Below are 27,937 nucleotides of genomic sequence, written 5' to 3' on the forward strand. Positions count from 1 at the left end.
TGACTGGACAAACGTGACCAGTTTACATAAAGGCTCTAGCATTGCGCATATTTCACATTTCTGACTGTAATATCGTTTTTTTTTCTTTTTTCTGAGTGAACTTTTCAAACTGTCCGTGTGTCCACCAAAGCAAGCGGCTAGCATATTTTCCCAATTGTTTTCAATGGAAGCGCCACGTTTTTAGAACTCCGATTGTTCAAATATTTAATAATTGTTAAATCGATATGTCATCCTCAAAAAAAACTGTCTCCAACGTTGCCTCCGATCTTTCGAATATTGCACTTTAATAATTGTTTCATCAATACGGCATCCTCAATAAACCCGTCTCCGGCATGATAACTACGATATTTTGATTATTCCTATTTAATAATTGGTTAATCGACACATCATCCTCAATAAACCCGTCTCTGGCGTGTTGCCTCCGATCTTTCGAATATTCCGATCAATTATGACCTCTGACCTGTAAAGTTGTCAGAATAATAATCATACGCTGTTTGTTAATTGGCCAGAGGAGAACTGGCACCCCGACTGAGCCTGGTTTCTCCCAAGGTTTATTTTTCTCCATTGGGTCACCCGATGGGGTTTTAGTTTCCTTGTCGCCTCTGGCTTGGCTTGCTCAGTTAGGAACACTAAATTTTTCAACTAAATATCCAAATAAATCTAATTATTAAACTAAATTAACCATATAAACTAAATTACTGATCTAAAGCCCACATTGTCACTTTATGATAATTGAAATGAACTGATGACATCACCGTTTTCTCCAGAACGGCTATATGGCTGAATCAAATTCTGTTGCATTATTTTCCCGCTTAACACTGTGAAGCTGCTTTGAAACAATCTGCATTGTTAAAAGCGCTATATAAATAAAGTTGACTTGACTTGACTCGAAACGAGGCGTTACGTTTTGCCATTTTTTTTATATAGAAACAATGCAGAAGCAATCTATCTGTGAAATGAGATAGTAGTAAGACGGAATAGCCGTATCATAGCAAGCAAATTGTCTCAACTGAAAAAACCTACGGCTAACCCGTTTTGGTGGACACACGGACACACTAAAGGTAAGAATGAAGCAGTCTCTTCCTCTTCACTCCAATTGTCGCATTTTCCATCGCCATTTGACATTTTTCCAATCATAGAAACGACTGTTGCACAGTGTTTCCATGACTGCCCAAAGCACATGAATATACAACACACGATTGGTTGTCAGTTGCTAAGCATCTAATTGTAACGTTCTAACACCACATTGTTTCCAAAGTCCCTTTAAGACAAGTCATTTCACTCGGCGGCCATCTTTGAAACGCCTCTCGGGCATGCAAGTGCAGCTCCTATCTCTTTCAAAGGGGAAACATTTATGACAACAACTGTCTCATAAATTTTGTTTCTAAACGCTCAAATCATGACTGAATTTTTCAGCCTGGACAAAGCTTATGCGCACGTCTCATAATACTGCCTGTTTCTATAGCAACCAGAGCTTCTAACGGCAGCTGCAGTGACGCGATGACTTTACTAATCAATGATTGGCTCTTTTATTTAGAAGTCTTATCCTCCATATTGGGTGTTGCACTTTCTCCCATTCATTAGTAATCAGAGTGCACTGTCTTCCTATATTTAAAGTCTTTGATCGTTTTACAGTTAACACGGTCAAAGGCGGTGCAGAGCAAGCCCTCCATTGCAGGGTTTTATAACCCCGGGTAAAAAGCAGTGCTAAGCCCACTTTTAAATGAGATGTGTGAAACGTTCCTTTACCTGGGGTTAAAAGCAGGGTTACGAAAGATGATAACCCAGGGTTGAGTGCTGTGTGAAATGTGCACACTTTTTTCCAAATAAATTTCACACAGGTCTGGTACAAATAGTTGTCTTGTTTCATTAATACAGTGTATACTTCTTTCATTATTTACGCCAAAAGAATGGTAGTGAAATGTGACAACATGCCCCATAGGTAGGGCATGTTCTAACGTGAGGGGCACGTTTTAACATGACCATATGACAGCTTAAAATGCTATCTGATCGAATCAAAGACAAACTAGAATATTTTGTCAGTAAAAGACAATGTTTTTTTTTTTCATATAAAATAATAGCATTTTTCTTAGAAATTCAAAATAGAATAATTTTGGAGTATGACTGTGAAAAACACTGCAAAACACAGCTATACAGCATAGGTCAAAACAATGCAGGCAAATAGATGAAGAAACATTCAGAAAGAAAGAAAGAAACACAGAGCTGAACACAACACTCCCCTCCCTCCACAGAACAGGAGACAAATAGACGGGCCAGTACGAATGCTGTAAATTTCTTGAAATAATTATAATAATAATAATTCAGGTTCTTCCTCTAAGTCTTTATTCGCCTGGTTTCTCAATAGAAATTCATAAAAGTTCATTGTCAATTGCATCGGTAAGTGTATGGAATAGCATATGTATGGTTCTCCATCTGCGCAACTGGTTCGTGACTTCTGCTAGTTAGCAAAACATTATGGAACTCTCTCAACTTTTAAATAACAGATATAAGATTAAAATAAGATTAAAAAATAAACACAAAGAAACTAAGATGAAACATTAACTTAAGAAATGTATTTTTGCTATGGTTAAATGTTCAGTGATATCTTCCAAAGATTTCTGAATTTTGGCGCATTTTTTCTTTATATAGTGTTAATATGGAAACTAGTAAATACACTTAGTAGCCTATTTAAAACAAGTGTGTTACAACTATAGCCGCATTAGATTGTGCCCTGCTCGCCCCGTCACATTTTGAATGCTGTAGTGTAACCTACTGTAAGAGGGTGTTTTTGGAATTACATTAAGGTGCAATAAATGTTATTGATTGTCTTTGTACAATTTTGGTAGCACTTTATTTTACAGACCTGTTCCTCGTGTACATACTATTATAGCAATTACAATAACTGGGTACAATATTACCCAGTACTTTCTTAGGTAAGACGTGCGCATGCTGTAAAATAAAGTGCAACCACAATTTTGTATTTTGGTCTGTGCAAAATATGAATATTTCCCCGGAATTGATCGATATTTGGCCATTTCTCTAGGACATTCTTGTTTTTATTCCAAAAAGTGAGTAGGCATTTTTTCCTCATCAACCTTTTCAAAAGAATCAATTTGTCCAATGATCCCACCTTCATTCTGTCATTTATATAATAAGAAGCAGCGCTTGTTTCGAATTCCAACATTTGACATTGGCATGCTGTTTTATCTTTGTAGGGATAAAAAGTAATACATATATTCTTCATTTAATTTCATTACTTAAAGGGTTAGTTCACCCAAAAATGAAAATTCTGTCATTAATTACTCACCCTCATGCCGTTGGACACCCGTAAGACCTCCGTTCATATTCAGAACACAAATTAAGATATTTTAGTTGAAAGCTGATGGCTGAGAAAGGCTTCAGACAGGCCTACATTGGCATTCAGTACATTGACACTTCCAAGATCCATGAAAGGCACTTAAAACGTTGTTACAAAGTCTATCTCACCACAGTGGCTCTACAATAATCTTACGATGCGACGACAATAGTTTTTGTGCGCAAAAAAAAATCTAAATAACACCTTTATCCAACTTGTTCTCGACTTCCGTGTGTGCCTCCACGACGCATGCGCGAGAATATGACGTAGCGCCGGTGTTCGGGAATCCATGAAATACACACTTAAGCCCCATTTTGAGCACTACGCCGAGACCTAAAGCACGATCAATGTAGAATCCAACAGCTTAGACACGCGCGTCTTCCTCTGCTCGTAAACAAATCGCTTCTGGGTCATATGTCCGAACGCCGGATCTGCGTCATATTCTCGCGCATGCGTCGTGGAGGCACACACGGAAGTCGAGAACAAGTTGGATAAAGGTGTTATTTTGATTTTTTTTTGCGCACAAAAACTATTGTCGTCGCATCGTAAGTTTATTGTAGAGCCACTGTGGTGAGATAGACTTTGTAACGACGTTTTAAGTGCCTTTCATGGATCTTGGAAGTGTCAATGTACTGAAAGCCAATGGAGGCCTGTCTGAAGCCTTTCTCAGCCATCAGCTTTCAACTAAAATATCTCCATTTGTGTTCCGAATATGAACGGAGGACTTACGGGTGTCCAACGACATGAGGGTGAGTAATTAATGACAGAATTTTCATTTTTGGATGAACTAACCCTTTAATTTAATCTGCACATGTTATAATGAAGGAGGGAACAATGCCTTGTACACCAAGTCTTTATAATGTGGGTTGGGGGACGTACAATTCCTTTATGCTTTTGTGATTTTCGGGCGGTCTAATAATTGGGGCGCAATTTAAAATTAAGCAAAGACATCACTATGATGTAGTAAAAGCATTGTGCTGAACGTGAGCTCACATACGCCGCTAATTGCTTTTTCACATTTCCAAAATAGAGCTTATTTGAATCAAATGTCAAAGCATCCAGCACATGCATGAAAGCAGTGTTATATGCTGGGAAACTGACAAAGATAGCCATTAGATGGGTTTGAGGTAGAATCGTTAAAGGGCATGGAAACATACATAATAGAAATGATGGCAGTAAAAGGGGGGAAAAATATGAAATCAAGCATTTTTCACAATGCAGCAATCACCACATTGATTACAGGGGGGAAAAACAGCGAGGCAAAAGGGATTGAGTTGGTCTAACTAGGAGAAGCACCGTTAAATGAATGCGGTTTGTTAAATTAGAGCCGGAAATCCCACATGTGGCTGCAACAACAGCAGGAAGTACCGTGGGCAACGTGGTGATGCTTGAAAATGTTGACAAATCCAATTCACAGGTCATTACAAACAAGGTGCTATCTTCAATCTGAGCACTTCAGGAGGATGGATATAATATTATTAAAAAAATAATAATAAAAAAAAAACGCATTATTCATACAGAGATTCAGAATCTGTAAAAAAGAGAATAGTACTACTGACGTGAAATTAAAGGCAGTTTCTCATTGTACCCGCATGGTAATGCATTAAAAGCTGTGAGAGACAACTTTCTCCAATGGACACTACAGACATGTTTCAAAAACTGCAACTTCCTTTTGAGGAACAATTTGAGATTGCTTTGAAGCTTTTTCCACCCCGAAAGACTCCTTCCCGAGAAAGGGACTGGCACACAATCCAGAAAGAGATGCCAGGTATTGTTTTCCAGTTTATCAAACATCATTTTGTACACCCGAGCAGCATCGTGTAGCTACGGTACGGAGCAACCGCTGTCATTTCGTTCACTATGTTGAACTTCTGTGTTTCCATGACCCTGTTTCACAAAGACAGGGTTTGAAATGTCATGTGTATTATATCAGTGAGCCGCAGATGAGAAAGGAGGAAGAGAGGATGTGAAGGGCGAGGCGTTGGTGGGCTGCAGACAGCTCCTGGGAGCCATGGCAACAGCATTCACATAATAGCTGCTGCTCTGCATCAGGCGAAGATGCCACGGAGAGGACGAGAGAGAAAAGCGAGTGTGATGGATCTACAAATGAACCCCTGAACAAAGCTGAATCATCCTGAATGCTTTCTGCCCCCAAACGACAGCGTTCGAAACGCCTCTGGCAGACTCTTCGGACCACATATGACTCAGCATTGTGAGCGCTCATCTCAGAAAGTGGTTCGTGGGTCTATTTTTGTTGGCTCATACCGCTGTGCTTCGACCCAAAAGGGGAAAGGCGGTGGGCAAACCATAATGTTGATCCAGACCACGGAGTCCCCGCAAGCCCAAGTCTGTGTGAGTCCGGCCCTCGCGAGGCATGGTGGCGATGGCAGAGGCCTGGGGCTCGACTGGCAGGTTGTTGTGGTTGAGGTCCATGGTGGACAGGAGGTGCCCCAGTGAGTCCCAGCGTCTGGCCGAAGGCAGGCGTATGAGGGACGAGTATCCACGTTCGGGAAACACAGTTGTGGGGGCCATCTTGCTGGTCTCTGACTCCTGGTGCTCTCTGGAGGACCTGGTTGTAGGTTTGGTGTAAGTTCCACCCCTGGGGTCCGCCAGAACTTCACTGTAAGGGGGCGGTGGGTCCTCCATCAATACGGCCTCTTCGTAGCATGGAGGTTTTCCAAAGACATCCGTGTCTGCTGAGAAAAACCAAATGGTTCAGCAAGGATCAGAAAGAACACTGCAAGATCTGAATTGCTTATATGCACTGTTGCCTCATGACCCCAAGATATTGTGTGCCTTTCTTTTTCCAAGTCAGCCCAGACATCATTAAACATACACACACAATTCATCAGATAAAAACCTCTGCATGAAGTTATCAGAGGACATTAGGCAACATAAACGAGGGCTTTGGTATATTTTATCAGACAAACTGAAGCTTTAATCATTTTCTCCAAGGTCACCTCTCACTCTAAGATGAAAGCTAGGATAGATTTTCTTTTGTGGAGGGAAGTGGTAACCAGCATACTGAGGTCAGAGATAAGAATGTGTTTGGCTGTGACTAAGCAATGTTTTCCCCTTATCATCTGTGCTTTTACTAGAATGGAAGATGAAAGCTAACCGTAAGAAAGTCCTAGGGGCTAGCAGGGCTATGAGGCAGCACTTCTTAATGATCATGTGTTCGGATGTAGGACTGCAGCAAATGGAGGCTTCTTATACTGCACTGCTTACCCAACTTGGTGAGAGAACCAAATTTGTACATTTTCTCAAGTCATCGTGAGTGGTGCTTGCCCATGCAACAGGGGGTTGCAAGGGGACTGCTAGGGTGTTCTGAGTGGTTAGCACATTGCTATGATGTTGGTTGGGCATTCTGGGTGGTCTCTAGGGTGTTGCTGAAGGGTTGCTAGGGTGTTCTTGGTGGCTGTGTATACGTCGAAAAAGCCTAAAAGCTGGAATACATTAAATGATTTTAATCAGAGCCAGTCTGCATATTTTGTTATGTTAAAGTTAAACGATTTAGCAGAAAATCACATAGTATAATAGATTTTTTTTTCCGATTCAGACTATGAATCCTTCCAGTCGGAGATCAAACATATTCAATATTTTAAAGGATCAGTTCACCCAAAAATGTAATTCTGTCTTTAATTACTCACCCGCATGTCATTCCAAAACTTCCAATCTTCAGAACACAAATGAAGATATTTTTTAATAAAATCTGAGAGCTTTCTTGTCCCTCCATTGACAGCTACGCAACTACCACTTTCAAGCCCCAGAAAGCTAGTGAAGTCATCATTAAAGTAATCAACATGACTTCAGTGGTTTAACCTCAATTTTCTGAAATGTAATTCTCAAAATATTGATCTCCAACTCGCGTCAACACAACATACATGTCACGTCGTGAAAGCACGTTGGACATTAATATTTTGTGAATAAAGTGGTAAATTATGTTTTTTTGTGCAAACAAAGCAATCGCGTCGCTTCATAAAATTGACGTTTAACCACTGGAGTACTTCAATAATGTCTTTACTACCTTTCTGGGGCTTGAAAGTGGTAGTTGCGTAGCTGTCAATGGAGGGACAGAAATATATTTGATGTGTTCCGAAGTCTAACGAGTTTGGAACGACATGAGGATGAGTAAATAATGACAGAATTTTCATTTTGGGGCGAATTACCCCGATTTTAAGCCCAGAACACACCAAGCCGCCAGGCAGTTTTCGTGCGTCGGCCGACCAAGTTTTCTCTGTGTGTTCCGCACCGTCGCTGAAGTTGGTCCTCGTTGGCTGTTTTTCGGCCGATTCGACATGTTGAACAGGCATCGGTGCTCATCTGTCAGTCGTGCCATCTGATCATTCTGATTGGCTGTTCAGCTAGCGAACCAGTGCACGAAAAAGAGCGAGATTCTGAGCTGCTTTGTTTATATCCCTGTAGCTCTTCCGGTTTCCCGCTTTGAATAACAAAAACAAACTACTGCCACCAGCTGGTACGGAAAGGTATTTCCTCTGACGCAGGTGCAGAACGGACGTGCTTCCTGAGCCGATGTGAGCAGTCTGCTTTCGTCGCTACTAGTTGGTCGGCGTTGGCTTGGTGTGTTCCTTGCTTTAGACCACATGCATCTCCTAGCAACGAGGCACATGTTTATGTAGGAGTCTGTTGTATTCAGAACCTCTTGAAAGTCTAGTGTCCTAGTGTGTCATCTGTTCAAATGTAAGTTTTGTATTGTATGTATGGTCGCAGACTGTAGATATGGCCAGTCCAGACCAGCTGCATGATTTAAAATAACATTCATGTCCATAGCACAAACAGCGCAGAATGTGTTACAAACTAAATTGTAATATTGACGGTTAAAGGTTTGTTTAACTCTCTCTAAAGGCCCTGATATACTTCAAGCGAAATCAAAGAACGAACTAATGTGACGTCTTTTTGAACAAAACCAGGCCAAAACAATTCGTTTTGGGAGTTCAAAACAGCTTGCCAAAGCGAACTTCCCAGAAAAGTTCGCTCCGGTTTGTAAACACCTTTGTACTACCATTGATCTGTGTCGATTGAGTTATTAGTTGGTGTGCGAGGAGGCTCTGCCTTCTTTCACTCCGAAATCTTTTCTGATTAATTTCCTCAGTTCTGTCCGTAGAGATCAGACGTCCGCAAGTGAAAACATGAACACACTGAGAGAGCTGCTTTATAGTAGAAAATGAAGTTGTACTTCCGAATAAAATGAGAAACTAACTAATGTTTTATACTTTAAAGCTGCTTGATTTTAAGCAATTTATTGTTAAAAGTGCTGTATAAATAAACGTGACTTTACTAGAGTGCCGAATTGCAGAGCTCATGCAAACATCCACGTTGCTTTGATCAGGCTTTTCTTATGCTTTGCGGTTTTCTCGATTTTATTGTGTGTTTATTTAGTTATTGAGAGGAAGGCTTGCAGCACAAATTTACATATTCATCTAAACGCTGCTCTCAGTAGTGTGGGATCGGATGTTCGCAAGCAGTAGCCTATTATCGCTGGTCACGAACTTCGTTTTACAACTAAAAGAAAAAACAAAAAGAACTTTGCTGTGAGTATATAGGGGCCTAACTATATATGACACAGTGTTCAGATATGCTTATAACATCATCTAAAACTGTATTTTTCTTCGATTCATCTAGCAGAATTTAGTGTTTAACTGTAGAAGTGGTCAGGCACATGTCAATGATAATTACAGTTATCCCTGTTAACTGTCCCTGTTGGTGAAGCTATTCAAGGACAATGGCAGAGAGGTCATTTCCAAACACACTCCTGATGGTGACTCAAGCTTGAAACTTATTCAAATACTTCTCATTAAATCTTTGGGGAAAGTTCTGTTATGATAAGACAGTGGTCTGAGGGAATTATAACCTAATATTAAAAAAAATAGAATTAAAATGCTTACAGATCATGTCAAAGACCATTTTCTCATTTGGTCACAGGGGCACATAATGAGTCTGTTGTTGTAAAGTAATACAAAGTCCCTTTAAAGAGCAGAATTCTTTCTGACTCTTACTCTTTTAGGAGCTGACTTATTACTCAGGCCCTGTGGTCATCCATCCTGTGTGTTTGGCACAGGTTTAAAGGGACATTCTTTGCCCATGGCTGGGGATCCACCATCTCTGGCAGCCAAAACACATGATTAGCCCGGCTCTAGCTGCTGCTAGCTCGGTGCTGTACTCGTCTGCCTACACAACACCCACACAAGACTCACTGTTACCATGTCATACATGAAAGAATGCAGCTCGGGCTGCCAACACTGTGTGAGGAGTGGAGGTTTTTAGATGTACAGAGATGGACGATCTTTGTTGCCTGGTAAACAGTGTTGAAACACAACATGCATAATGTATAAATAAAAGGTAATAATAAGGGTGTAGCCTCCTCTGCTTGGCTAATTGTATTATGCTGACCGCTATTTGAAAGATGATAATTCTAAATGGAAATGGTAAGTTGACACTATCTTGACAACCCTTCTGATAAACCAGCATAATATTTTTCATAATTTCATGTCTGTCCAGGCTGGTTTATGCTGATATAGCGCTGCTCTAGTGGGTGGATCATGTCTAATCAAGCCGTTCTCAAGCAAAACTGTGCTGGTGTAGGCTTCCCATGCTGGTCTCAGCATGCAAAACATACCTTATGCAGGTGCTGGGTTTTTCAGCAGGGAAGGTTAAGTTTGTTTTGAAAGTTGTGAAGGCATTATGTACTTTAAATGCTTCAAAGTCTAGCTTATAGAGCATTAGTGTTGAAGTGGAAGTCAATAGGAATTTTATAGGAAATGTCTGATTAGTAAGAGACAGAGCACTAACTGTGCGTTCACACCGCCGCCGGCGAGAGCGTCAAAATTCCCTCTCGCTGTAGAAAGATTTGTGGACGCTCTGAAGTACATCGAATGCTTGGTCTTTTTATAAACTTTATTTAAAGGGGCCGCAAAGCAAACAATTACGTTGATCGGTATTTGTACAGACTGACCACAAGTAGGGTATAAGTTAACCTCATGAAATCTTTTAAATGTGAAAGTAAGAAATTGATAGATGGAAAGAACTTCATCATAGTTACGTGTTTGCTAACGAAATAAACCAATTAAAAGCCATTTGTGTGGTGTGGCTTTTGTGTTCATGGTTAAGTGCTAGTCTAATTTCAACATGCAGTTTATAGGAGACGTTTACTAGCCTTGGCCTTTAATAAACACTAACATTAATTTGTGTGCAGCCTACATTACAATAACTGTCCTGGTTGAAGTGTAGCCTTAATGCAATTGGTCAAATCTGTGTTGTTTTGAGCAACTGATTTGCATTCCCACTGAAAAACTAGCACTCTAGAGTGAAAACGTTGCCTATAAATAGTGTTGCGCTTCTTATCAAATTCAAATCACTATGGATCATCAAGTTGTTGCGTTTGGTGTGACATTGCTCTACCTGCGGAGAAGACGGAACTAATGATTGGTCAGAACCAAAGTTACAGGACTGCGCTCTCTGGAATCCTCTCAAGTAGAGGACTTTTACATTCTGATTGGTTGCCGCCGAACCGCGTCATAGCTCATTACCATAAAGATGACCTTAAAGGTGCAGTGTGTGGTTTTTAGCGACATCTAGTGGTGAGGTTGAGAATTGCATAGCCCCCTCCCTTTCGGAGCACACAGAGAAGCAACGGTGGTCAACACATGACAAAAATGTCGTCGTCGGAGAGAAGAGAGTGACTAGCGCTCTGTAAAGAAGTTTGTCCGTTTAGGGTACTGTAGAAACACGACAGCATAAAATGCTGATTTCACTGTAAGGGGACCCGCGGTTATGGAGACAGAAATGGCTCGTTCTAAGGTTTTAAAAACACAACGGTTCATTATGTAAGGTCTTTATAATCCACTGAAAACATAGTTATGTATATTATATTGCATTTCTGTCAATAGATCCTCATAAATACTACACACTGAACCTTTAACTCTCCTCGACGCCCACATCGCCCAAGATGTGCCAGAGCTCGCAGTGACTTCCGGTCACTTTGACGCTCTCGCCGAGCGACTGTGTGAACGCAAGGTAAGTCAGCCTAAAGGACTGTCCTGAGTTTAGTGGATGTAGTTTAAAATCTATAAGAGTCAGAAAAGGTGAAAGACGTTTAACAAACCTGTAACCTCAGGATTTGTAAAAGTCAATACTATAACAAAATATATTCTCATAGATTGATAACTAAGAGATATTAAACATGAGAAGGAAAGGGTGTAAGAAAGATTTGAAAATTGGCCAAGGTCACATTAAATTATATGAAGTGTATTTACAACAAACCAGAAAGCTGGAGGAGGACATATCAAAACATTTGTCATAATCCTTTTTTTCGCTTATATTCTCTTAAAAGTTGTTAATAGACTTGAGGCCAGATTTACTTACGTTTACAAACCCTCTTTCGGCGCTAAAAAAACTACTGCCTTACTAAAGACACACAGTGAAAAATTCACGCTAAAAAGGCGTGGACAGCGTTATTTTTGCGGCTGACCTTATTGCATATGCATCTGTAGGAGTTTCTATGGTGGCCCAGTAGTGCACAACACAACGAAATTTAAAAAGCATACATAAGTTCACAACACAACGAAATAAAGCCACAACATAACGAAATCAAGCCACAACATAAAGAAAAAGCTAGCCTAGAAATCTAGACGCACCCTAGCGGCAGAACATTTATTTTGCCGCGAGTGTAGTCAAGCAACTCTCGGTAGACCTCAGAGATGGAAAAACCAAACTCTGGTCAGGCCAATCACGGCGTGTATAGAGTCAGTGGGCGGGCTTAACATAATGACGGAGCGGAGTTGCGGAGGTTCTTGGTGCTACAGGTAAACAAAGAAGCTTACGATCAGCGTCTTTCAAATCGGTTTTGGCCGCTACTCTGGAAGACATGGAGTTAAGCTTTTCTTTGAGGAAAGAACAAAGAACGGCACTGAAGTCATTCGTAAAAAAGGAAGATGTATTCGGAGTTTAATCTATCAACTAAAGTTAGCTCCGCTTCGGTTGTTTGTGGCGCTATCCAATTGTGTGCAGAGGGAATTTGACAGACAACCGTTTATCCCGCCCCTCGGATTGAGCCCTGTCAATGGTGAGTTTCCAGACCAAACATCTTGATGTGAGTCTGGCTTGTCAGGCTAAGAAAAAGCCACAACACAACGGAAATGCTCCCAACCACTAGGGGGCCCTCGGAGTGCGGTAAAGTTAGTTTTCCTTGCCATTATTCAATAGATTCGCAAGTCTTACAAATATATAAACACTACCGTTTTAAGTGTGCAATTGTGTATCGACATGAAATATCAATTCAAAATCACCTTTGTGCATTATAGCTGCATATTTATACTCGAAAATGCTTTGACAATCTACCATGGCGGATGACTCCTAATGGAACGTCTGCCAATTACACCAAGTGGTTGAAACGTATAATTTGTATTAATTAAAATTACTTTTTTTATGTTCAAATTCCAATGTTGTGTTGTGCATTACTGAGTCCGTTTTACCAATACAATCAAGCTATGGAATTTGAACATGTCTGTTTTTAAATGTTAAAAGTAATTTTAATGAATACAAATTATACGTTTCAACCACTTGGTGGAATTGGCAGACGTTCCATTAGGGGTCATCCGCCGTGGTAGCGTGTCAAAGCATTTCCGTTGTGTTGTGGCTTTTCCGTTGTGTTGTGGCTTGATTTCGTTGTGTTTTGGCTTGATTTCGTTGGGTTGTGGCTTTATTACGTTGTGTTGTGGCTTGATTCCGTTGTGTTGTGGCTTTATTTCGTTGTGTTGTGAACTTATGTATGCTTTTTCAATTTCGTTGTGTTGTGCACTACTGGGCCTCCGTAGTTTCCCTTTCAGACACAAAATTTAAGGGAGGAGAGTATTTAAATGAATCATGCAAGGTAATTTACTAAGGTTTGTGCCAAGCGGCAACCTCCCCCAGTTTCTCTTGAAGCGATACGGAAGTTCATCAACTGGCCGCTAGGGACAGGCTCCAAAAGAGAGCAGAATCTCATTGAGCCCCATGTTAAAATGCCCAGCTTTACAGCAGAAAGAAACCTGTTTACAGACTCAAATTGTGGTTTTGGTCTATAGAGCTAATGTTGGCCTTCATGACAACTGTAAGAGGGGTGAATTGTTTTAGAACTCATTTGTTTAAATTATATTAAGCCTTAAAGTTCTGCATAATTAAGAGCGTGGCCACTTTGAATGACAGGTGGATTGCCATTTGTCTGCTGTCTTTTAGCCATCACGTCACCTCAGCTCGAGTGACGTGCGGTGACATGCTGCCAAGATGGCAACGGTCGGCTCCACACACTTTTGGGATTCAAAAATACTCTTTTCAGTATGATTTTTTTTTCAGTCTATGGTTTGTGCTCGTCAATGTACTGGTATTTGCGCCATTATTTAACACCCAAAAAAGCAGACCAGATGCTAATTTGCGCTGCTCTAGGTAGACTGCATTGGTCATGATCTGACTGCATCTGTGTTCTTTAATTTGCGCTTCATCAGTAGATCACACGCAGAACTTCCCACTCCCATCTGGGTTTTTTTTGGGAATTGCATTCTCACGCTAAATTGCCCTGTTTAGTAAATCTGGCCCTATGTCTAAATGTCTCAAATTTAGATTTTTAAGTCATGGCTCTTTGAAAAGAAATGTTTTTCTTCCAAAAATGTGGGTGGGTGGATGAATGTAGAAACATCTACATGCCTCCTCAATTAAAATAGTCCCCATACCCCTGATTGCAGACAAAGCTGCATTGGATGACTGAGCTTGTTTAAACATCCTACCTTCAGAGACAGCCCAGTTTGCTTGTGGGAGAGTGTGTGTAACAGGCAGCTGTGGAGACATCATTTGAATTGGAGGGCAGAACTGTGGGGGCTCTCTAGGAGGGTATCCCCCTCCGGTGCAGTCCAAAGGCTCCATCTCCAGCGCCCGCAGGCACTGTTCCCTCAGCCTCTCTTCACGCCGGCGCTTCAGCTTGCGCTGGGCGAAGCTGCAAAAGCAGCAAAGCATGACAATGAGAGCCCAGATCAGCCAGAAGCCGGCAAAGCATGCCAAAAATGTATAGGTGCCCTGCGACATCACCATGATGATCACCTTGATAAAGTCTGTGCCCTCCAGGATCCAGTGGGAAGATTTAAAGTCTTAAGGAGACCTGCTGGTTGTATCGTCAAGTTCACGCACCAAGTCTCAAAGCACATGAACAGACCATAGCTGTCATATTTCTATGAATCCTGTTGTTTAAACCCATCAAGAGTCTTTCCAAGAGTTTGCTGTGCTCATTTTTTTCAAAGTTAACCAACGGAAAGGTTTCCCACTGACTGGAGGTCAAAGAAAGTGACCTGATTTCATTCGATGCACGTTCCACGAAAACGCAAGATGTCCGATATATTGCAAAAGTGAAACCGAAGAGGCACTTCCCGAAGGTCCTCCAGGGGCTCTTTCACAAGAAGAAATGAATATCTGCAGATGCTCTTTTCCTGACAGCTGGTGCAATGAGGGAATGCTAACGTCTCACAGTGCCCGGGTCTCCTCCTGTGTTGTGATCCTCCGCTGAGCAGATCAGGGCTCTTTAGATCTCCAGAGGACATCAGCAGTCACGCTGCTCAACAAAGGGAAAGAACATAGAAGGGGGCAACCGTCACAAGTTATGAACTTGTCATATTTTCAAAACACAGACCCTTAATATTTCACACACGATGGCCCATTTCATAATTAACCTCAGCTGTTCAAGCACAACTCGCACAATGACTTTAGGGGGTAAGTATCAATTTCATACATTGAGAGAGTGGTAGTACACATAGTTTTCCAGAAAGATTGTAAAGAAATGCTGTCAACAGAATGAGTTTGCATTCACTAATGTATTTTGAGACTGCTTGAACATTAATGATGGCTTTCAACATGGCACCTCTTCAGCTGTTAATGATAGCTCTCGACTGCAGACAAATAAATATGCCATTTTATCACTAATATTAAGATATGTAACCAGTTCTGAGCTAGTAAAAGATACAGTTAAAGCTTTATTTCCTACAGACATTCACATCTCTATCCGAGATCTTAGTGACCTTGAGGAAGCAGATTAAATCTTTAATTGTCCTGCTTTATTATCACTGACGGCATCTGATGTTACCATCTGAATGTGGTCATCCATTGCTTCTAGACACGGCTTCAGCTGTGTCATCTTTGGAGGACATAACTTATAGATTATGAAGGAACTACAGGAGCTGCTTTACACTGGGGACAAGTCCCTGCCAATATTGGTCAATAAATAATGGTTAAATAAACTTTTATGCCCCCCAATCCTGATCTAGTGGCTTCATTCAGTTTATAGGAATGGTCAGAGAACTCTATTAAACACTGACCCTCATTATATGAATGAGAAGGAGGCTGTCAACACCTCTTACTTAACTGAGAAAGAAATGTGACTGCCTAACCTCAACGATGCCCTCTATTAACACAATGTCATTGAAATAAAGCATATTGCATACGTTTCATAAACTGTTTTTTTATCACATAATTAAGAAACGTTTTACAAAAAGGGCTGTGATGTTTTTCTTTAATTACAACACAGTGTTTGGTAATCTAATAAGTCCATGTCCAATCATCACAATAAATGAATAAATCCATGAATAAACGTTCGTTTTATATAGCAGTGATGATATGCAGCCTCTCAGGTGGGTGATATTTGTGGGAAAATGTCCGCAATTGGTAATGACAGATAAACACCATTATCTATTACAAAGAGTAAAATATAACATTCAAGGACTTGAAAATCTTCACTTATGCATCACAGATGCATTTTTTTATTAGGCGTAGCCTATACTAAATTTTTAAACTACCTTTAACCTCCTACAATATGTGTGAGTTCGTAATTTTTTAATAGAAACAAATATGCTCCTAAGCTCGTACTTACATGATAAGCGTCTTCCAGTCACGATGTTGATTTCTAGACTCGTGACACCGTCTCAATGGTCGGGACGTGACTCCATCCAAATAAAGTTGCGGTTGTTGTCAGTGGCACAGGATGTAAATAGCACACTTGTCCGTATATGTGTGTGTTTTTTTGGTGTCTTCACTAATGTTTACAGATCAACAAAGCGTTTCGTGTTCCGCGTCATTCCTTTGTCGTGATGCGCGCGGTGGTTAATGGACACCTGTAATTGACGCGCGCGCGTCATGAAACACCCACATTGCCATGGCACTCCGCGCGAGATGCGCTGCTGCTTTCACGAGGACTCTGTGTGTGTATCACATTGAGAATAACGGTTCTCCAAACAAACTGACATCTTCGCTCCTCCTTTTTAACTGTTTGTAGAACAAAGTGACTGAAGAGGCACGGTTTTGTCTGAATAGGATTGTTTGTTGTCTGCATCAGTCATGTTTATGATGTGGTTGTGATTGGTTAAATTAAGTACTTCAATAATGATATCAATAATCTCTTCGGTTTGTTTCACAAATGCTTCTCACTGGATGGAAAGAGCCGTTGATATGACTATTAGAGGTGCACTCAATTATTTTACAACAAACACCATTGAGAAATGCAATTCAAATGATATAGCCTACACTCACATAAAATGAAGACTCCGTCAAGACACAAAGTATCAAGGCAAGGCAAGTTTATTTATATAGCACATTTCACACAGAATGGCAATTCAAAGTGCTTTACATAGAAAATGAATTAACATATGCATAAGAAATAAGAATACCATACATAAGAATTAAAAATAAAAACAATCAGAAGAACATTGGTTTTCAACTTCAACCCTATATATAGGGACCCTGTTTTGGGTCGCACCATAAATCAATAGACCTTTAGACCTGATATAGTCTGGCTATGAGTAACCCACTTCAAGCCAAAATAACCTTGAATTTGGTTACATGTCGTTTTTGCCTAAATAACTTGCGAGATGTATGGTATTCCATCATGTAAGCAAAGTCAACAGTGATTACAAGGTGCATGGTTCCATTTCTTTGACGTTCTGTGTGTTGATGACTCTATTCTTGGGCTATGGTTAGACGTCTATTAAATTTTCACTGACAGCCCAAATTTTGCCTTGTTTTAGCCTAGACGTCATTGCCGTGTTTGGATGGCTATTAGACGTCTTTTAAGTGCAAAATTGTTTGCTGGGAACACAGATCGATCACAGCTCCACAAAATGCCTTATTCAATATGCAAGTGCAAACATGTTTCGTCTTGAGGTGAAACCTTACAAATTAAGGTAGAATTAGTGGTGAAGGAAAACTTTCCCCCGCTTTCACAGACAAGATTTAAGCTAGTCCCAGACTAAAATGCATATTTGAGTTGTTTTAACCGAAAGCAACTTGCACTGACACATCTTAAAATGTCAGTGCCACTGTTCTGTCTCAAGATGCACACCAGTAATGTTTTTTTTCTAGGGCACGTTTATAAAATGTACTTAAATGCCCTTATTGAACTAAGGCTTAATCCTGGTTTAGTCTAAGCCCTGTCTGTGAAACCAGGCCCATGTCACAGAAGTGAGGAAAGCAGCTGCTTACTCTCTTGTACTACATTTTGTTTAGGCTATTTCACGAGTTCACATCACACATAGGGCCTACATAAATAATCAGATAGGGTAAAGAGTTTGCATATTTGGCATGTTGTCCGAGGGGAGGACTCAAGCTTAGAATCTGGCCCGAACCCAGAGTACTCCCCCCGATATCCTTGGCTGGAAAAGGAAACCTGCTCCAGAGTTAAGATTGGATGGCGAAGGGATGCTGGAAAACTGTTGTGGGACAGAGGTGAGAGACGGCTACAGAAGCTTATTCTTCTTGTGCTGATTGGTTGGATTATCTGAACATGTTCCTTTCAAACTTTTGTTAAATGAAATTCATAACAAAACATGCTCAAGAATCCATTGCAAGGAATGTTTTAAGAATATTTTGCATAACAGAAATGCTCAAGGAAATTCTGTGTAGGAGAGAACGTCCTCAAGAACACTTTGTTTAGAGTGCAACTGTGGCCTTGGTTCCTTAAGTATTTTTTACATTGGGATTTTAAAGGGATAGTTCAACGAAAATTACCCCATGATTTACTCACACACCATCCTAGGTGTATATGACATTCTTCTTTCAGACGAATACAAACAGAGTTATATTAAAAATGTCCTGGCTGATCCAAGCATTATAATGGCAGCCCAAAATTTGAAGCCCAAAAAAGAGCATCCATCCATTATAAAAGTAATCCATATTTCTCCAGGGGTTTAATAAAGGCCTTTTGAAGCGAAGCAATGCGTTTGTGTAAGAAAAATATCCATATTTAACACGTTATAAAGTAAAATAGCTTCCGCCAGACCGCCTTCCGAATTCAACTTACAAAGAAAGTAATGCCTCTCGCAGTTCAAAACGCTTACGCGCCAGTTACGCTTTTTCCGCAACATGGGATACATTTTACTGCCATTGTAATGCTTGGATTAGCCAGGACATTTTTTTTATAGAACTCCAATTGTATTCGTCTGAAAGAAGAATGTCATATACACCTAGGATGGCTTGAGGGTGAGTAAATCATGGGGTAATTTTCATTTTTGAAAAAAATAATCCAAGCCATTGTAATGCTTGGATTAGCCAGGACATTTTTTTTATAGAACTCCAATTGTATTCGTCTGAAAGAAGAATGTCATATACACCTAGGATGGCTTGAGGGTGAGTAAATCATGGGGTAATTTTCATTTTTGGGTGAACTATCCCTTTAAAGAGTTATAAGTCATGAACCAAACCAACTAGCTCCAATGGGAATAACATTATTACACACTTTTATTAGAAGCAAAAAATACATATAACCAAATATATTCATAAAGTGTAAGGAAAACTGTCTAAATGTCATTCACAGTGCATTATGGGAGTGGGCGGCCACTGTAGAGCTCATTTGGCACGGTTCTATGACAAGTGGATATTTCTCTATAGTACAACAGTTCTTCACCAGGAATTGCACTGTTAACATTGGACTAATCACTTCAACAGAAGTTTACTGTATATACAGTAGCTGATTCGCAACCTCATAGCTTATGGTATAATATCTCTCTTTAAGTTATAAGTTAATAATCAATTCCCCTATGTAGAAATGAATGGGGTTTTTACTTCCGGAACCCAACAGTGGCACTCTAGGAAACTCAAGAGCACATGGCATTGAACATTGTTTTTTAGAGCATATTGCATTTAACAGAACATGTATACAGTAGGATACAACATGCTTGGGAGCTTTTTTCCATAGAATAGAATATGCTCAATAATACTAGAACAGATCTTCCATAGAGCATATTATACTAAAGGATTTTGCATACGCCAGACCTTCTTTATTGGAACATATTTAAGTGTTGGCTTGGCTATTCTTCAGGTTAGCAGAATGGAACTGAATTGTACTACCTCCTCTTTTAAACTGTGCTACAGTGTTGGACATAAGGGAAAAGAGCATTGCTATGACAACTTGCATGAACACTGCACCAGCTTCACAGTGTGGACTGTTAAGTCGTTGCCTAAATCTGAGGTTGCCATATTACTCACCATTAATATGCAGTGCTTCACCATACAGTGTAGCTGTGGGCGTTCACTCTTCATCATAGACTAGTCAGACAAAAATCTAAAGTCTTGGCGACAGACAAGATACGCCATTATTGGCATGCACAAAAAAAAAATGCTATTTGATTGGCAGTGTGTTATTTACCTCAGAGTAATGCTTGTGTTAATTGTAGATATAGTCTTTCCACACACACCTCTGACATTAAATAATTATATTCCTGGACTGATCATGCAACACGTTCTAACTCCCAACTTGTCACATATTGATGCTTGGTCAGGACCCCTCGGCGGCACTTTTTAACGCATATTTTGTTTCATTTTTTGATGCATAGGGTGCTCCATTAATTTCAGTTGTTTGCCCAATGCGTCAGACCAAGACGCATTAAATTATTTGCATTTGTACAAGGAGACATGATTTTATGAATATCTATATGCTACTTTTATATTTTGGAGCAAAATTTTGGAAAGTACAGTCACAGGCTTTTATTGCAAAAACAGTATAAAAGTATTAACTAATTTTGCATTCCAAGTCTTCTGAAGTCATGCGATGTCTTCATGTAAAGAACAGAGTTGATCTTGTTTTAATCGCTGAAATGATGATCCCGCCACTCCCGTCATTCATATCTCATTCACAATATATTGTTTATTATATTGCATATGTTATCACTATTTTAATTCATTTTCTATGTAAAGCACTTTGAATTACCATTGTGTATGACTATCTATCTATCTATCTATCTATCTATCTATCTATCTATCTATCTATCATCTATCTATCTATCTATCTATCTATCTATCTATCTATCTATCTATCTATCTATCTATCTATCTATCTATCTATCTATCTATCTATCTATCTATCTATCTATCTATCTATCTATCTATCTATCTATCTATCTATCTATCTATCTATCTATCTATCTATCTATCTATCTATCTATCTATCTATCTATCTATCTATCTATCTATCTATCTATCTATCTATCTACAACCCCAAATCAGAAAAAGTTGGGACATTATGGAAAACGCAAATTAAAAAAAAAAAGAAGTGATTTCTAAATTTACTTTGACTTGTATTTCATTGCAGACAATATGAACACAAAATATTTCATGTTTTGTCTGGTCAACTTCATGTGATTTATAAATATACATCCTTTCCTGTCATTCAGAACTGCAACACATTTCAAAAAAAGTTGGGACAGGAGCAATTTAGGGCTAGTAATGAGGTAAAATGGTTAAATAATGATGTGATTTGAAACAGGTGATGTCAACAGGTGATTGTAATTATGATTTGGTACAAAAGCAGCATCCAAGAAAGGTCTAATCCTTTAGGAGCAAAGATGGGCCGAGGATCGCAGTTTGCCAACAAATACGTGAGAAAATTATTGAAATGTTTAAAAACAATGTTCCTCAAAGAAAGATAGGAAGAGATTTGGATATTTCACATTCAACAGTGCATAACATAATTAAAATATTCAAGGAATCTGGAGGAATTTCCGTGCGTAAAGGACAAGGGCGCAAGCCTAAGCTGAACAACCGTGATCTCCGATCCCTCAGGCGGCACTGCATCAAGAATCGTCATTCATCTATAAGCGATATCACCACATGGGCTCAGGACTACTTTGGCAAACCTTTGTCAAGTACCACAATACGTAGTTACATCCACAAATGCCAGTTAAAACTGTACTGTGCCAAAAGGAAGCCCTATGTTAACAGTGTCCAGAAGCGCCGTCGACTTCTCTGGGCTCGGAGGCATCTGGGATGGATCATCACACAGTGGAAACGTGTACTGTGGTCAGATGAATCAGTATTTGAGGTATTTTTTGGGAGGAATGGACGCCGTGTGCTCCGGACCAAAGAAGAAAAGGATCATCCAGACTGTTACCAGCAACAAGTCCAAAAGCCAGGGTCTGTCATGGTATGGGGATGTGTCAGTGCCCTTGGCAAAGGTAACTTGCACTTCTGTGAAGGCACCATTAATGCTTAAAAGTACATAAAGATTTTGGAGCATAATATAATGCCTTCAAGAAGACATATTTTCCAGGGACGTCCATGCATATTTCAACAAGACAATGCAAAACCACATTCTGCACACATTACAAAGTCCTGGCTGCGGAGGAAGAGGGTACGGGTTCTTGACTGGCATGCCTGCAGTCCCGACCTGTCTCCAATAGAGAATGTGTGGCGCATTTTGAAGCGCAAAATGCGACAACGAAGACCCCGTACTGTTGCCCACCTTAAGACTTGTTTGCAGGAAGAATGGGACAAAATTACACTTGAAACACTTCATCACTTGGTGTCTTCAGTCCCTAAACGTCTTTTAAGTGTTGTGAAAAGGAATTGCAACATTACAAAGGGATAAATGCTTTACTGTCCCACCTTTTTTTTAAATGTGTTGCAGGTCTGAATGACAGGAAAGGATGCATATTTACAAATGACATGAAGTTGACCAGACAAAACATGAAATATTTTGTGTTCATATTGTCTGCAATGAAATACAAGTCAAAGTAAATTTAGAAATCACGTCTTTTTTTTTTTTTTGCGTTTTCCATACTGTCCCAACTTTTTCTGATTCAGGGTTGTCTCTAACCCTAACCCTAACCCTAACCCTAACCCTAACCCTAACCCTAACCCAACCTTAACCCTAACCCTAGCCCTAACCCTACACTTTGAATTACCATTGTGTATGAAATGTGCTATATATAAATAAACTTGCCTTGCCTTGCCTTGCCTCATTCAAAAGATACACCGACTCTTGAGCATGACACAATCGGTCACGAGACACACAAGAGCCAATGACATTGAAATCATAACCCATAGAATTTCATCATGACGATATGCCCAACGCGTCTGTGTATGACGCCAAAGGTTTCTCATTGAAATCAATGGAGTACCCTGCGCGTCGTAAAATGAAAGAGTACTCTGTGCATTAAAAAGTGATGCCAAAGGGGTCCTGACCAAGCGTCAATATGTAGCGAGTTGGGAGTGAGAATGGATCATACTATAGACACCATCCTGTGTTCATTTTTCAAGCCCTTGGCAAAATCTCCTTGAAGCATTCTTTGTTTTCATGCTGAACAACACTCTCTCTCCTTGCTGGCCCTGTGGGTGAATAAAAGACATCAGAGAGTCTGCTTTTGCCTTTTATTTCCCAGCAAAGAATGGACACATTATATTGAAATTCATGAATACCATCATTTCATGCATGTTCTGCCCAACTAGATCTATCTATCTATCTATCTATCTATCTATCTATCTATCTATCTATCTATCTATCTATCTATCTATCTATCTATCTATCTATCTATCTATCTATCTATCTATCTATCTATCTGTCTGTCTGTCTGTCTGTCTGTCTGTCTGTCTGTCTGTCTGTCTGTCTGTCTGTCTGTCTGTCTGTCTGTCTGTCTGTCTGTCTGTCTGTCTATCTATCTATCTATCTATCTATCTATCTATCTATCTATCTATCTATCCGTCTGTCTGTCACATACACATTCTGTTTACTGCAGTTCAGAGATATCAACCTTGAGCTATTATGAGAGCATTCAGCACCTTCAGAAAGCAGAAAACATGGGAACATTTTCTCCACTCCATTTCCATACCTTCACAATCAGTCCCATACAGTACATCTTTTCACCTCACCAGCATTTCTCTGCCTTGTCCTTGGGTGCTTCCCTTTTGTTAAAGCTGCAATATGTTCTGTGAGCCATTAGGTGTGTTCCATTCAACCGTAAGTGCCCTGAGAAGTGGACTTCACAGTGTTGTCTGCTAACTGTGAGATTCCAATCCGAAGGGAGCGTACAATGTTCAGTTTGTCCAGAACATTGATACTTCACACTTCATCGATCACTTCACATGAAGTGGAGAGGGAAATGTACACAACAGTCACTGCACATCACTCCAGTACTGCAAGACATTTGAAAATGATTGGTGGCTGCAGCGTTTTTTGAGTTTAATTAGCCACATGTGTGTTTTGCACATGGTTGCTCATGGGTATAATGTGAGATGTGACAGAGAGCAACAGTCATGATTACCAGAAAATAACAGATAAAAGACACATCCAAAAAAGAACCAAATGTTTATTTTCATATTAAACATGCCAATCAAAGTAAAAAAAAAAAAAAAATCCACGTAAAATTTACGGTAAAAAACAACAGCTGTGGTTGCCAGAAATTTACAGTAAAAAATACGGTAGCAACATTTTAGGTTTTACTGATTTAAGTAAAATTTACAGTAAATAACTGTATTTCATTAACTGAAATAATGTTAAATTACTAACCTATTAATAACCTATTAATTACTGACAACCACAAGTCATAGTAGTAATGAGAGTCACATGAAATAAAAAATACAATAAACATTAATTTAACAGCATTAAATGTAACATAAAACCCTAATGTACATAACTGATAAGAAAAACTAAGAAGAAACATATACAGTATATATAAAAATTATTAGTAGTAGTAATATGCATTGCGAAGGACTTCATTTGGACAACTTTAAAGGTGATTTTCTCAATATTTATATTTTTCAATATAGATTTTTAAATAGTTGTATCTCGGCCAAATATTGTCCAATCCTAACAAACCATACATCAATGGAAATCTTTTTTATTATTTATTCATTGACCATTATGACTGGTTTTGTGGTCCAGGGTCACAATTGTGTGCTTCAAATACGGGTAATCGAAGCTCAAACATGAATGTTTGATGCATGAGAACCAATGAGGATTATTTTCATGCATCAAGCAAGCACATTTCATTTACCATTTTTGATGCACTCTATGTATAAACAAACTATTATGTATCAATAAAAGGTCATGTTTAAACTAAATTAAAATTGGTTCTTCATTGTCTCTTCAGACAGACTTACATTAAACTATTCATATAGATTACTTTTACAGTGTCTTTATGCACTTTTTGAAATGTGAAAATGTTCATTGTGTAGACTTTTAATGAACAAAAATGGAGCAAATATATAAAAAATACCTTAATGTGTGTTACGAAGATAAACAGAAATCGTATTGGATTGAAACAGTGTAAAGGTGATTAAATGATAAAGAGATAATAATTAACCATTTCATGGATGATATAAATAGGCTTATAAATAGGCTACAGTAGGGTTCTAATTCTTATATACTGTACTGTTTATATGGTTGAATACATACACAGGAATGACTTAATTTGTATATTACATATTTTAACATTAAAAAAGCTTTGTGCATGTTATACTGTCTTCTTGGGAGAGGACCCATATTCCACATATTATTTACTCACCAGGGCTTTCAGCCAAGTTCGAGCCATTTTCCTGCATTATACCTCAGAAGAAAGGCAATGTCATTCATTCTGAATGGGGTAAATGACTCAGGAAAAAAAAATGACACAGTGATCTCGATGGAGGCAAAAGGTCACTCTTTCTGTGATTGGCTGACCTCCTTCTGCCTCTGTGGTTTGCCCTCAATGACAGGAATTGACCCACAGACGCTCTGTGTGACGGATCCCATGCCAGGACACTGAGAGTGTGACACAATCTGCCCTGCCTCGCAATACAGATACAATCAGTGACACATTGACTCATACACTTGAGACAATGAGAGTCATTGTCCGATGAGTAATAGCAAAAATTTCGTCGTCAGAGTCCTGCTTGCGTTTTTCTCTCTATGCTTTGGCAATATCCACAGAATTTTTGCATGAGCGTAGTCTTGAGATCAGTATAAAAAAATAAGCCTAACACATTACAGGAGTGTGTCTTCTTCACACTGATGAATATTTAGAAGGCTGTCTAACACTTGATGGCTGCTCTGTCAAGTTCTCGACGTCAGTGAGGAACCTGGGTGTGCTCTTTGATACCAATCTTTAATTTGAAAGCCACGTTTCTAGCATCTGTAAAACTGCATTCTACCATCTTAAAAATATATCTAAATTACGGCATATGCTCTCAATGCAAAATTCTGAACAGTTAGTTCATGCGTTCATGACCTCAAGGCTAGATTATTGTAATGCTCTACTGGGTGGTTGCCCTGCTCGCTTAATAAACAAACTCCAGCTGGTCCGAAACGCAGCAGCTGGAGTTCTTACTACCAGGAAGAATGACCATATTAGCCTGGTTCTATCAACACTGCACTGGCTCCCTATTAAACATTGTATACATTTTAAAATCGTACTTATTACTTACAAAGCACTAAATGGTTTGGCTCCCCAGTACTTGAGCGAGCTCTTAACACATTATACTCCATCACGTCTATTGCAGTCTCAAAATTCTGGCCAGTTGACAATACCTATCAAAATCAACTGCAGGCGGTCGATCCTTTTCCATTTAGCCCCTAAACTCTGGAACAGTCTTCCTAGCATTGTTCGGGAAGCAGACACACTCTGTCAGTTTAAATCTAGACTAAAAACATCTCTTTACTATGGCATACAACATAGCATAGAACATTATCAATTTATATTATTCAAATCAATGAAGATCCATTCTTCAGTTATTGAGCTAATTACACCTTCACTCTTCAACTTACCTGCCGTGACTGTTCCACTGTGCTTGAATAAATCATATTGCAAACTTACTCCGTTTGGGTTGTTCTGTTTCCTGACAAGTTCACCCAAAAATGAAAATTCTGTCATTAATTACTCACCCTCATGTCGTTCGACACCCGTAAGTCCTCCGCTCATATTCGGAACACAAATGAAGATATTTTTGTTGAAAGCTGATGACTGAGAAAGGCTTCAGATAGGCCTCCATTGGCATTCAGTACATTAATACTCCCAAGACCCAGAAAAGGCACTTAAAACGTCGTTACAAAGTCCATCTCACCACAGTGACTCTACAATAGTTTTACGAAGCGACGACAATAGTTTTTGTGCGCAAAAAAAATCAAAATAATGACTTTATTCAACCTCTTCTTGCCTCCACGACGCATGCGCGAGAATATGACGTAGCGCCGGGGTTCGGGAATCCATGAAATGCACACTTTAGTCCCATTTTGAGAACTACGCCGAGACCTAAAGCACGATCAATGTAGAATCCAACAGCTTAGACACGCGCGTCTTCCTCTGCTTGTCAACAAATCCCTTCTGGGTCATGTGTCCTCGCGCATGCGTCGTGGAGGCACACACGGAAGGCAATAACAAGTTGGATAAAGATGTAATTTTGATTTTTTTTGCGCACAAAAACTATTGTCGTCGCATCGTAAAATGATTGTAGAGTCACTGTGGTGAGATGGACTTTGTAACGACGTTTTAAGTGCCTTTTATGGGTCTTGGGAGTATTAATGTACTGAATGCCAATGGAGGCCTATCTGAAGCCTTTCTCAGCCATCAGCTTTCAACTAAAATATCTTCATTTGTGTTCCGAATATGAACGGAGGTCTTACGGGTGTCGAACGACATGAGGGTGAGTAATTAATGACAGAATTTTCATTTTTGGGTGAACTAACCCTTTAACACCAATTGTACTCGTTACATCCTAAAAAGAATGGCATCTACGCTAATGTTAGTCTCTCTGTTAATCCCGAGGTTTACTGCAGTCAGCCGGATCCGGGCCGGATCCAGATCAGATGGTGGACCTGCACCTAGACATGACCAACGCATCCCTGAAGTGTCTGCAGAGACCGTGCCAATTAGACTCTCCCTGGGAAGGCCTCATCAACACGACATCCTCAACAAACCCGTCTCCGGTGTGATGACTCCGATCTTCCAACAGATGGAACTGGACAAATATTCTGAATATTCCGATCTAATATGACTTCTGACCTGTAATGTTTGCCTGAATCATAAACATACACTGTTTGTTCGGGGGCCAGAGGAGAACCCAGACTGAGCCTGGTTTCTCCCAAGGTTTTTTCCCCATTCTGTCCCCTGATGGAGTTTTGGTTCCTTATCACCGTCGCCTCTGTTGGCTTTGGCTTTTGGCTTGCTCAGTTCGGGACACTAAATATTCAACTATATTACTGATCTGCCCGCATTGACACTATATGATTACTGAGCTGGATGACATCACTGTTTTCTCCAGAGCGGCTGTACAGCTGAATCAAATTGTTGCACACGGTGAAGCTGCTTTGAA

General features: G+C 39.7%; 1 protein-coding gene across 1 annotated transcript; it reads right to left on the bottom strand.

Moving 5' to 3' along the window:
* Positions 1–5,614: 5,614 nt before the first annotated feature.
* On the bottom strand, positions 5,615–14,434 carry prr7 (proline rich 7 (synaptic); the record flags this gene model as incomplete). The annotated part of the gene is made up of 2 exons (XM_079834517.1): positions 5,615–6,051; positions 14,134–14,434. 2 exons carry the CDS (start codon positions 14,432–14,434, stop codon positions 5,615–5,617), a joined length of 738 nt encoding a protein of 245 aa, XP_079690643.1.
* Between the last annotated feature and the right edge of the window lie 13,503 nt (positions 14,435–27,937).

Source organism: Gobio gobio (assembly GCF_949357685.1).
Source record: "Gobio gobio genome assembly, chromosome: 14".
NCBI classification, from domain to species: domain Eukaryota; kingdom Metazoa; phylum Chordata; class Actinopteri; order Cypriniformes; family Gobionidae; genus Gobio; species Gobio gobio.